Source organism: Drosophila tropicalis, unplaced genomic scaffold (assembly GCF_018151085.1).
Source record: "Drosophila tropicalis isolate 14030-0801.00 unplaced genomic scaffold, ASM1815108v1 contig_593, whole genome shotgun sequence".
Classification (NCBI taxonomy): domain Eukaryota; kingdom Metazoa; phylum Arthropoda; class Insecta; order Diptera; family Drosophilidae; genus Drosophila; species Drosophila tropicalis.
In genome coordinates this window covers 4,344,607-4,357,828 of record NW_027173070.1, presented here as the reverse complement: position 1 = coordinate 4,357,828, position 13,222 = coordinate 4,344,607, and the positions used below count along the sequence as shown (strand labels likewise).

General features: G+C 32.6%; 1 protein-coding gene across 1 annotated transcript in view; it reads right to left on the bottom strand.

The window, feature by feature from the left end:
• LOC137577068 (uncharacterized) overlaps positions 1-13,222 on the bottom strand; it is a 53,059-nt gene that overhangs the window by 5,976 nt on the left and 33,861 nt on the right. Inside the window, exons 2-3 of the mRNA XM_068290447.1 lie at positions 5,171-5,457; positions 404-670 (exon numbers count right to left, since the gene is read on the bottom strand). Of these exons, the coding sequence (XP_068146548.1) occupies positions 404-670; positions 5,171-5,457 (554 nt within the window). The remainder of the gene's footprint in view (positions 1-403; positions 671-5,170; positions 5,458-13,222) is intronic.

The window sequence follows — 13,222 nt, the reverse complement described above, 5'->3', positions numbered from 1 at the left end:
TTGTGTTATGTTTTTTTTTTCTTTTGGCTATTTGGGAACTGGTTCTGGCCAAAAAACAACATCAAAGATAAAGACATTTATCGCATTACATTTGCAGTCACGTAAAAAGAGAGAGAGACTGGCCAAGACTCTAACTCCAATTCCAAATTGAACTGCCTCTATTATAACAACAAAACTTCACTCTCCAAGTTGATATTTTATTGGCCAAAAATCAGAGCATAGCCAATTGTTTTGTTCACAAAAAGCGTTATGCAATTTTGTTAACGAAACAACAGCAAAAAAAAAAATTGTTAACTATTTCTCTTTCGTTTGCTTTTACTTTATTTTCTTTTTACCTCTTTTTTATATGTTTATCTTTCGATTTGGATTTCGATTAACAACATTTCGTTTTAGTTTTGCTTACCGTTGTCTCGCTGAAGTGTGCCAGAAACTGGGTCTGCTGGTGGGGCACATTGATGCGCTGTGCCTGCGGCTGGAAGCCACCCGTGAGGCTATTCCCTGAACCGCCGCTGCCGCTGCCGTTGCGTATCGCCTTGGAGCGTGTGAAGCCATTGGCCAGTGTTGCAGCCGATGCGGACGCGGACGTTAAGCCACTACTACCACCACCAACAGGCACACCAAAGGGGCGTGGCGAAATATCGTAATAGTCTGATTGCCGATTCGGTTGTTTCTGTGGGAAGCGAACACAAAAGCAAAAAATCGAAAATGTTAGATGTAGTAGAAGAAGCCGGGATTAGTTTAATTAGTTTGGCATTTTTAGTTGTAGGTGAGGGCAAGAGTCGACGCCATTGCGGGTGCTTATGGTACGTATAGCAAGCTACTTTTGAAAATATATAATTTACTGATGAATTATGATTGGCCTAATAAATATACTTGGCCAATTTATTTTTGAAACTTATTATTTATAACTTGCCGACAAGATCAGTTACCAAATGCAGGTCAATATATGTATATTCCATATTTGATAATACAGTTACACCCCCCGATTATCCGAGCTCCCATTAACCGGACACCCCTATTTTATCCGGGATGAAGTTGCGTTTGTTCCATTGTCACTGTACAACCTAAAGTACTTCTATTATCCGTGAATATTAACAGAATATTTGGAAAGACGAAGTTCATAAAAATTGGCTTTTCTGGGCTAATATTCAATCTCATATTTGAGTGTTATAAACAACCCAAAACAAAGCAATTATTGATAAGACAGATGGATTGGTTCTTAATAATACATTAAGAATCAAATCTTAATAGGTTTCTGAGATATTGAAGTAATTACTACTCCGACTCACATCAGTGAAAGTTGACTTACTTAGATGTGGGATAAAAGGTTCGACTAAATTACAACAGATCAAGCTTTTAAATCTATAACTATTAAGTCAATTAAAATATCTAAACCAGAATGTTTAAGTCTATTAAGATGGAACAATTATGCTAATTTTTGACTTGATTACCTATTATAACTACTCATTCTTTTAATCTGAACTGGATATTTCTGAGATTGCTGTACAACTTGTATTGGTTCAGTAAAAAGTTGAAATGCATCAGTATAATCTCTTACATGACACATTTTCCGACTATTATCTAATGAGCTTCATAAGCCGACATAATGCAACTAATTCGGGACTTGAACGAGAGGAGCAGCCCTTCAATGGGAAATTGTCTCTTTTAAGTGACAGAACTATCAAAGGGTCAACTTGGTTGTAACACTCAACAAAACTTTAGGTTGACATAGATTGTAATCTTAGGTAACCAATTGATGAAGTGGACAGCCAGTACCCTACTCCAAATGCAACAGCAAAAGGTTTTCTTGGATCCCATGGACAATGGACAAAAAGCAGCTTAAAAGATATGTTTGATTGAAAATGAAATCGAAAGCTGAAACAGCAAGACAATAGAAATCGATTGAAATCAAATATTTGATTGAAGTGTATCAAGGTCGAACGAATCACTAATTATCCAATTGCAGTTCACAGAAATAAAATTGCTGCCAGTTTCGCCTTTAAGTACATGTTATTATTATTGTATAAATTGTTTTTTTTTTCTTTTCGTTTTTTGTTTTTTACGATTTTTGAAAGTGGGCACTTCTAAAGGCAATCTCTAGCTCCATGTCTTTAGCATAGCAGCAGTTGTGCTCTGTTAAACAAATTGCATACAAAACGCGAGTTTTGTTGCTAAAAGCTGCATTTCATTGCATTTTTTTCCGCTTCTTGGTTGAAGTCGGTTTTTACGCATCAGAAAGCCCGTTAAGACCCCGCCCACTCTTCGGATAGCTGACAGCATTTTCCCTGTGGTTCCAAGTGAGAAGAAGAAATTGCGGTTAGTGTACTCTGATTAACTGATCACTGATCTAAAACTCCCAAGTAGTTAGCCACCTTGATAAACTATGTAGGTGTGGGTATCAAAAAGTAAACTAAATTTCACTCTTTTGTCAACTTAAGTGCATTAGCTAGCCGGGAGATTGTGTGCTGTGTTCGTGTGTTGATGAGTTATTTATGGTAAAGAAAGCAATTTCTAAACTATTCATCAAAGAGAGCTTTGAAATCAGCTTACTTATTTCCAAGTCGTATATGTTTATAGAGGGAACGCAGATGGAGGGGAAATCATATTGATTTTAAGTGCAAGACCTGAGAGTCATTGGTGCAACTTTCCCCTCATTGACAAATAAGTACTCATTAATGAACTAAGTATCTACATGCAAACATAATTATAATGTGTGCACAATATTTAAGTATCTTCATTTCTTAAAAGAAAATTTGAAATTTGTTTGAGTTTTGCGTAACCAACTTGGCTATCGTCTTTGGATATCTTAACCCATAATAACTTTTAACTGTAAGTCACATTGTACTAATTAATTTTGTCTAAGTTGCCATAATTTGGATTCTAATATGTGTCCAAGCCATGGCTGGGAACTATAGAGGCGCCTCTATGTAGATTTTCCAATATTTATACTACATACAACAAAAATATATCTTAAAATTCTAAAACTGCATTCATTTTAGACAATTGTTTATCGAATATTCATTTCGTTTCATTTTAAAGCTTAACCAACCAAAATATCTTTGGCGTATCTAGAGTTTGGAAGGCTAAAAACGGCAAGTAATCTCTTTGCTCTAGCAGTTTCGGCCTTCCCATAGTTCTGCCTGAGATTCATGCCAAACTAATGTCACAGTTTTATAGAGAGATTAATGGTAGTAGTTATTTTACGCTTTGTTACCCTTTTGGCTAAACGAACTGCTACGTCATTGGGCCGAATAGTGAATTTTGTTTTCGTATTATAAATAAATAGGGCTCTTTGTAATATTGGACTTCTGACAAATTTCTTTAAATTAGGACTACATCAAGTAAGATCACTCAAATATGAAATTGAAATTTTACAAAAGAATAATCCTAATCTCTATTCTATTTTTAGTTTAATGTGGACTTGCATGATTTACAACCTGTCTTCATATCTGCAACGTTTGCTGTCTTTTTGTTTAGCTGGCCAAGTTAATTGAGTTTTTTTCCTGACCAGAGCACAGAGCACAAATGGCATAAAGAAACCATTTCCATTAGTCAAATCAGCACAAAGCAAACAATACTCTGATATCCAGCTTAGAGCTTTGACTTGGGACAGTGTAAAAAGTGCATGGTGCCCACTCGCTGTGCTCAGACAATTTAGCCACCTCCACTTGCCTACCCCCTCTCCTCCTCCTATTGCCATGCATTTCTCTGGTCAACTGACCATTTCAATTAGGGCTTTAAAACTGGAAGTGCGTGTTCATGCCATTTCAATATGATTACACAGTTTTTGATTTTTTTTGGTTTATTTCAATTAAATACACGTTTTCTCAACTCGATGAGACGAGGAAATGCATTTGACTATTTTGAATATTCAACAATTAAATTGTTCAAGTCGTTGATATGCAGAAGCCAATTCGACAATTATTTCCCCCCTCCCATATCTTTTCCGTGAGTGTGTGTGTGTGCTTAGTGAAAGAAATAACAGAAAGTAGTCAATGTGTCGGCGTTGTCTCTTCGTCTGCCATTTGTTCAGATCAGTTAATTTGATTTGTGTTTGTTTCTCGGTTTGCATTGCGTGAGAGGCGTTAAAACGCCCCAAAGGAAAAACTATAAAATTAGTAAGTACATAAAACAAATTGCGTGCTATTGGAAAATAGCAAAATAAAGTGAAAGGAAAAGTCATTATGGCTAGAAAACTTGCGAAAATCGGGGAATGTTAGTACATACATGGAAAGTTTCGCATATACTTCCTGATATATTTGATCTGTGCGAAAATATCTCTTTGTTACCTTTATCGATCTCAGTTACACACTCTAGTATTGAAATATATCAACGGTTTCATAGAGATTGTGAATTATCTTGAACCTTTAAGGTTCCTGCATTTTTAGTAAAAGGGTGAAAGAAATTTCCCTACTTATCTTCTCTATATCAACCCTTTCGATATACCTACAAAATGGAAAGTGTATGCCCTTAATAAGGCTGGATTAAGATTTGGAGTAATGTGGGAAAGAAAGAAATCAATTCAAGATCAACAAAGAAATATCTTTGCTATATCATCCATTTCGTTTTATTTCTGAACTTTTAGTAGTATTTGTATTGTATTATTATTTTAAAAGGTTTGCAATATTAATACTAAATGAATATATAGAAAACACTTTATATTTCCGTCATTATTGACTTGCTAATTTAATAGTTAATTTACTTTATGTGTAATCTTATCTAAGCCGTCATCAAGAAGTTGAAGTAACAAAAACTCATTTACTTAAGTCATTCCTAAGGTATCGGCTCTAACGTCTAATACTAGCGATTAAAACAGGTGTAAATGGATAACATTTTAATGGCATAATGCAATTTGAATAAAAAATTCTACTTGTTAATTTTCTTAATTTGCATTCTTGCCCATTTTGAAATTTGGTTTGGATTTGGCTCTAATCATATTTCATATGCAAGTAAATGTTGCAATTTCTGCATTTATTTTGTCGAATTTGATTTGATTTCGTTTTGAGTTTGTTATTTTTGGAGCTGATTGAAGCCTTTGCGTGTTGACTACAGACACAAAAAGTTACTTAATTGCCTCAAACGAAGTTGTTGCATTTGGCCAGACACCATTGAACAAGCCGCATATGGAAATATGTATGGCTGGAAAATTGAATTCATATTTGGAGCTTACCGCAGCAAATTGTGAAGTGGGCAATCCACCGCCGCTTCCTCCTACAGCAACGGCTCCGAACGATGAACCGCCATATGGGGAATTGCCGGCCAATGCTGATGTTGGCTGCTTCTGGCCATTCTCATTGGCTATAAATAGGAGTTGCTCTTGATAGGAGCCCGGCGAAGGTGAAAATCCTCCAGAATTTGAGCCTCGAAAGCCGCTTAATGATGATTGCGATTGGCGGGGAAACGATCCAGACGATGGCACAAAACGATTTTGTGATGGAAAATAATAGCTGGATGTATCTGAAATGAGTAAGGTCAAAACCATCAGCAAAATGTACAAACACGCGTGTTTTGTTTTTTTCTTGAAATGTGTCAAGCAACAATTCAAATTAATGAAACGTTTTAAACACAACTTGCTGACACCTTTCAACGCCAGCGGCTGAGCTTAGCCCTGAAATGTTTGCCAAAAAAAACACAAAAATCATTGCAGTTAATTGTGAGAAGTGTTATAAATAAATAAATAATAAATAAATGAATGGAGCTCGCCTCAGGCTGACGCAAGCTCCATAAGATTTTTGGGTCACAAATTTGTCACAGCAGCAAAGCTCCAAAAACGTTTTGCCATTAATTATTATAAAAAAAAAACAATTATGAATGTATGTAACTTATTTATAACAAGACATAGATCAGATTCCTAACATACACAGAACACAAATTGTATATTCAATATCAAAAAGTATCGAAAGTGTAGATAAAGTGGATGATTTAATATCTTTAGTGCCAAAAATCATTCAAGTTGTGGGATTTATTTGTATTTATGGGAGTAAAAACAATATTAACTAGCAATATAAGCTTGTTAATATTACAAGCAACATTTTATAGGCAATCTTAAGAAAACCATAAATCATTTGAATTTGATTGTTATCCAAGCTAAAAGTCATGTTGGGGAGGGCAACTTAATTTCTTACAAAATTTATTACAGACCAATACTAATGCTAAATATGTATACTATTTTAATTATGGGCGATGTTAAACCTATAAATGGGATTCTTTTGGTTTTTGATATCTGTTTTTGTACATTTGGTTCAATTTTATTGAATATTATAAAAAATTTGAAACTCTGGGAATGTTAGTCATTGCATGTGTCGTAATAGCTCGTAAATGAACTGGGAATTATTCATTAATAGTAATTCACTTTTAAGACATGTTTAATATTAAAGTATTGCAAACTGCCATTCTTTTAATTTTTATATCGCTATATATCCATATAATTGTCAAATTCGAATTTATTGCCAAAGTCAAGAAAATTACTCATTCGCAATGTTGACTCACCGAAGGCACTCTGACTAGTCGTTGCATAGTGAGGATTGGTTTAATATTCTTGTCAACTTTGCTAACTATGTGCTATACATTTAGCAATCGGGTGTTGTATTGTTCACAATTATTGTTTTTTGTTATTAAAAATTATTATTCCCAAAATCTCTCTATAAAGAGAGTTTCGATATCTTTGTAAGCTCCCATATCAGACCAATAATTTGATTTTCTTCACAATTTTTATGTATTTGACATTGTCATTTTGTATTTGTGCCATTGTTCAATTATTTCATACGGAGGACACACACACAGACACAAGCGTCAGCAGCAGCAGCACCCAAAAACCCAAAATGCGGGGTCTTACCATGCGTCACTTCTGCAGCAAAACTGTTGACTGTTTGACCCACAATGTTTGGCCATAAAAAGAAACTGATACAACTCAGAAATGCATTTGAAAGACCACGCAAAAGTCAAATCTTGTTCGTGGGCCACATGTCGACAGATTTTCGCTGCTTGTACAAACGTACACATTCAATTTTTTTTTCTTTTTAGTCTTACTAATTGAAAATTGAAATATCATATAGCCGCAATATTTCAAACGAAATTGCAGCAGCCGCAGCCCATTGAAAATTTTATCAGGCAAAATTTATGCAAGAGCCTAAAGCCTCAAATGGAATGAAGTGGAAGTAAAGTGAAGTGAAGTGGAATGGGTTAACACGCCCACCATATGTAAGCCTTACTTTGAATTTCACACCTTATTTTTCTCGGTTTGTTTTTGTTTTTTTTTTTTTAAGCACTTGGCTATATACAAATAATTGCCGTTTATTATCACATGCAAGAACGCGACGAGGCGTTGCTGCATGCCCCTCACACATTTCGGGTTGGAGAGCTTGTCGAGATTAGTTTAGGGTTTGATTAATTATTTGAAATGTCAAGAAGGCAAATCTTAACAAAATGGGACAAGGCAAAACTGAAACGGAAACTAACTTCTTCGATCTTCACACATTTCACAATTAACAATAAATTTAAAATTGTTATTATATAATTTAGTTGTACTTAACGGAAAAAATGTTACGAAATGTTAAGTTAACAGCATCATTTGCGAGCCAATTCAAATTTAACATAATCACACAAGAGAGCTCTGTTAATTTAGAAGTGTTGCCGAATGAGCAACAGGTTGTTGTTTTCATACGATGGTGGAGCGCGTTGAGCTGCTTTTTCTCGCTGTATATCATCTAATGTGATAACGTATGTTGTGAGGGTTCGAATCCCCTTGCCGACCCCGGAGAAAAATTCGAAATTTTACTAGTTTATACCTTCTGCTGCTATGCACTGGCAAGAGTTTTTGGTAATTATGATAATCATTAGCTCTAATCCGCAGAAGGTAGATTAAATCGTTCATTCTTACATTCCGTTGACACTGCATTAATAGCTTCTATGTGTGAGCCTTGCAGCTTAGCTGATTGGAGTGAATACAATCTTTTTTTTAGAAATTCATTCCATCGATTAAATTTAATCTCTAGGAAAGCTTCTGTATCTATTACGGAATTGTAAAACTGAAGTTCATTAATTTTTCCACTCACATATTTGACCTACAATTGAAAAACCATCAAAATAATTCTTATATTCCAAAGTCGTGACACATTTGCCTACATTCTAGAGAGAATTTGACAGTGGCATAATAAAAGTTTGCCTATCGATGACTTTGGAATTTATTGTAATGGACAATGTTCAGTGTGGCGATTTGAATAAACAATTAGACAAGCAGAAACAAAACGATCGTTTCATGAAAACGATCAACATTGAATTCATTTTGGTGGAAAATAAAAGAATATTAAATATGCAATAGAGACTGACAAAACAAAAGACATACATACATACATGGATATCTCATCGTCGGCCTTTTCAACTTTGCCGCTGGCGACCTTTCAAACTGTCATTTGTCTACCCAACTGGTTGGCAAACAATGTGGCCAAAAGACACCTACCTACCTAGATTCAATAGTTGGACTGGATTTCGTATGGGAAGTCGGACATCCGTTGACAACAGCCAATGCCCTGCTTTAGAGACTGTAAGTTTCCATTGTATGTGCAACCAGATTTTCTTCACCTCGGGAAAGGGCTTCTTACATATGCCGCTGGACTTAATTCCACAAATATGTTCATAGAAATTCAATCAAATTGCAAAATCTCCCAAATCGATATAAAATCAAGCCATCGCAATTCAAAACTGCTGCTGCACGCTTGTCTTGACATTTGATTGTGAACCTAAGAGAACAAGGAGAATTTGGCGAATTGTGTTCACCTAAAAGTAAATACAGTGAAACCTCGATATAACGAATCTGAGGGGGATCGCAAAATTATTCGTTATATCTATTGATTCGCTATAGGTACTGAAATGTAAGACCTTAGTCCTTTCAAGGGACTTAACAAAAAATTCGTTATATTGGGTTTTTCGTTATAACGAAGTTCGTTATATCGAGGTTTCACTGTATCTGCGAAAATTTAATGTGGTCATAAAATTCGTAATATCTGAGACTTGTTTTCGAAACGATGTTTGTATGAATGTCGTGGACGCGGCAAAATACAATTTGGTTCGCGTTTCTAGGAAATACTATTATAAAAGGGATAGATAGACACTTTTAAAACAAAACAATCCAAACATATAGTTCACGAAACACCATAAATAAACTTTAAATTTGAAATTTTGAAATTTAAACGAAAACTTTAAATTTGGAAATTCTAAAATTTAAACGAAAACTTTAAATTTTGAAATTCTAAAATTTAATTTAAACGAACACTTTTAGTTTTTTATTTAAACAAAATATACCATAAATACGTATATGCGCTTTTCTGTGTCACTTAATTTTGATGTAAAAGAGATATTATTGGTTAATTTGCAATTTTTAATGGTCAGAATTTGGATTTTAGGGTTAGGTTAGGTTAATCCGGGAATCCTTTTGGTCCTAGCAGCTAAATACATCTAACAGGATTTGGGTGTCCGCTTGGCTGCAACCTAAAGCGTTTTGCCAAGACTGCACAGGAAGTGTTCTGGAATTATACATTTCCTGCAGATATTTTTGGCGAGCTCCTGTGTCCAGAGAGCATGTGGGAATTCTGCAATCCTATCATCTGCGCTGCCGGTCTGTTATCTCGCGAGCTACACGTCATCTTGACTATATAACAAATGATGGCTTATGGATTTAATATTTTTTCAAATTTTGCTTTGTCTCGAAACAAAAAATGTCAAATTTATTATTTTAATTTTAAAGCCGAAAGGACAAAGAAAGGCATAATGGTCCGATTTCATTTCGATAAAAATGATTGTTTATGGAATGAGTTTTAAAATTTGTACTTAATTTTGATGTAGACTTTTATGTGTATTTTGTAGCTTCGAACGAAAGGACAATTTTTAACAACTTTTTATGGAATATATTTCGAAATTTTCACTTTTCATAGAAATTCATTCTTATTTCTTAAACCGTTCGAAACTTTGATTAATTTTGAATTAAAGGATTAAGCATAACTGTTTTATAACTTTTGGACAATATCTATCAAAACTTTTGTAACTTTTTGTGGATTGCGTTCTAAAATTCACTTAATTTCAATTTAGAATTGTGTACGTTTTTAGATATGATGGATTATGTATATATGTTTCGTAACTTTGGCACTTTTAGCCACTCTTATAACTTTTCATAGAGTCTGAGCTAAAATTTGTACTTAATTTTGATGTAGACTTTTATGTGTATTTTGTAGCTTTGGCCGAAAGGACAATTTTTAACAACTTTTTATGGAATATATTTTGAAATTTTCACTTTTGATAATAATCCATTCATATTTCTAAAACCGTTCGAAATTTTGATTAATTTTGAATTAAAGGATTAACCATAACTGTTTTACAACTTTGGGACAATTTGTACTAACTCTTGTAACTTTTTGTGGATTGCGTTCTAAAATTCACTTAATTTCAATTTAGAATTGTGTACGTATTTAGATATGATGGATTATGTATATATGTTTCGTAACTTTGAATTGAATTAAAGGATTAAGCATAACTGTTTTATAACTTTTGGACAATATCTATCAAAACTTTTGTAACTTTTTGTGGATTGCGTTCTAAAATTCACTTAATTTTGGAATTGTCTACATATTTAGATATGATGGATTATGTATATATGTTTCGTAACTTTGAATTGAATTAAAGGATTAAGCATAACTGTTTTATAACTTTTGGACAATATCTATCAAAACTTTTGTAACTTTTTGTGGATTGCGTTCTAAAATTCACTTAATTTTGGAATTGTCTACGTATTTAGATATGATGGATTATGTATATATGTTTCGTAACTTTGGCACTTTTAGCCACTCTTATAACTTTTTATAGAGTCAGCTAAAATTTGTACTTAATTTTGATGTAGACTTTTATGTGTATTTTGTAGCTTCGAACGAAAGGACAATTTTTAACAACTTTTTATGGAATATATTTCGAAATTTTCTCTTTTGATAGAAATTCATTCTTATTTCTTAAACCGTTCGAAACTTTGATTAATTTTGAATTAAAGGATTAACCATAACTGTTTTACAACTTTGGGACAATTTGTACTAACTTTTGTAACTTTTTGTGGATTGCGTTCTAAAATTCACTTAATTTCAATTTAGAATTGTGCACGTATTTAGATATGATGGATTATGTATATATGTTTCGTAACTTTGAATTGAATTAAAGGATTAAGCATAACTGTTTTATAACTTTTGGACAATATCTATCAAAACTTTTGTAACTTTTTGTGGATTGCGTTCTAAAATTCACTTAATTTTGGAATTGTCTACGTATTTAGATATGATGGATTATGTATATATGTTTCGTAACTTTGGCACTTTTAGCCACTCTTATAACTTTTTATAGAGTCAGCTAAAATTTGTACTTAATTTTGATGTAGACTTTTATGTGTATTTTGTAGCTTCGAACGAAAGGACAATTTTTAACAACTTTTTATGGAATATATTTCGAAATTTTCTCTTTTGATAGAAATTCATTCTTATTTCTTAAACCGTTCGAAACTTTGATTAATTTTGAATTAAAGGATTAACCATAACTGTTTTACAACTTTGGGACAATTTGTACTAACTTTTGTAACTTTTTGTGGATTGCGTTCTAAAATTCACTTAATTTCAATTTAGAATTGTGCACGTATTTAGATATGATGGATTATGTATATATGTTTCGTAACTTTGGCACTTTTAGCCACTCTTATAACTTTTCATAGAGTCTGAGCTAAAATTTGTACTTAATTTTGATGTAGACTTTTATGTGTATTTTGTAGCTTTGGCCGAAAGGACAATTTTTAACAACTTTTTATGGAATATATTTTGAAATTTTCACTTTTGATAATAATCCATTCATATTTCTAAAACCGTTCGAAATTTTGATTAATTTTGAATTAAAGGATTAACCATAACTGTTTTACAACTTTGGGACAATTTGTACTAACTCTTGTAACTTTTTGTGGATTGCGTTCTAAAATTCACTTAATTTCAATTTAGAATTGTGTACGTATTTAGATATGATGGATTATGTATATATGTTTCGTAACTTTGAATTGAATTAAAGGATTAAGCATAACTGTTTTATAACTTTTGGACAATATCTATCAAAACTTTTGTAACTTTTTGTGGATTGCGTTCTAAAATTCACTTAATTTTGGAATTGTCTACGTATTTAGATATGATGGATTATGTATATATGTTTCGTAACTTTGAATTGAATTAAAGGATTAAGCATAACTGTTTTATAACTTTTGGACATATCTATCAAAACTTTTGTAACTTTTTGTGGATTGCGTTCTAAAATTCATTTAATTTCAATTTAGAATTGTGTACGTTTTTAGATATGATGGATTATGTATATATGTTTCGTAACTTTGGCACTTTTAGCCACTCTTATAACTTTTCATAGAGTCTGAGCTAAAATTTGTACTTAATTTTGATGTAGACTTTTATGTGTATTTTGTAGCTTCGAACGAAAGGACAATTTTTAACAACTTTTTATGGAATATATTTTGAAATTTTCACTTTTGATAGAAATTCATTCTTATTTCTTAAACCGTTCGAAACTTTGATTAATTTTGAATTAAAGGATTAACCATAACTGTTTTACAACTTTGGGACAATTTGTACTAACTTTTGTAACTTTTTGTGGATTGCGTTCTAAAATTCACTTAATTTCAATTTAGAATTGTGTACGTATTTAGATATGATGGATTATGTATATATGTTTCGTAACTTTGAATTGAATTAAAGGATTAAGCATAACTGTTTTATAACTTTTGGACAATATCTATCAAAACTTTTGTAACTTTTTGTGGATTGCGTTCTAAAATTCACTTAATTTCAATTTAGAATTGTGTACGTTTTTAGATATGATGGATTATGTATATATGTTTCGTAACTTTGGCACTTTTAGCCACTCTTATAACTTTTCATAGAGTCTGAGCTAAAATTTGTACTTAATTTTGATGTAGACTTTTATGTGTATTTTGTAGCTTTGGCCGAAAGGACAATTTTTAACAACTTTTTATGGAATATATTTTGAAATTTTCACTTTTGATAATAATCCATTCATATTTCTAAAACCGTTCGAAATTTTGATTAATTTTGAATTAAAGGATTAACCATAACTGTTTTACAACTTTGGGACAATTTGTACTAACTCTTGTAACTTTTTGTGGATTGCGTTCTAAAATTCACTTAAT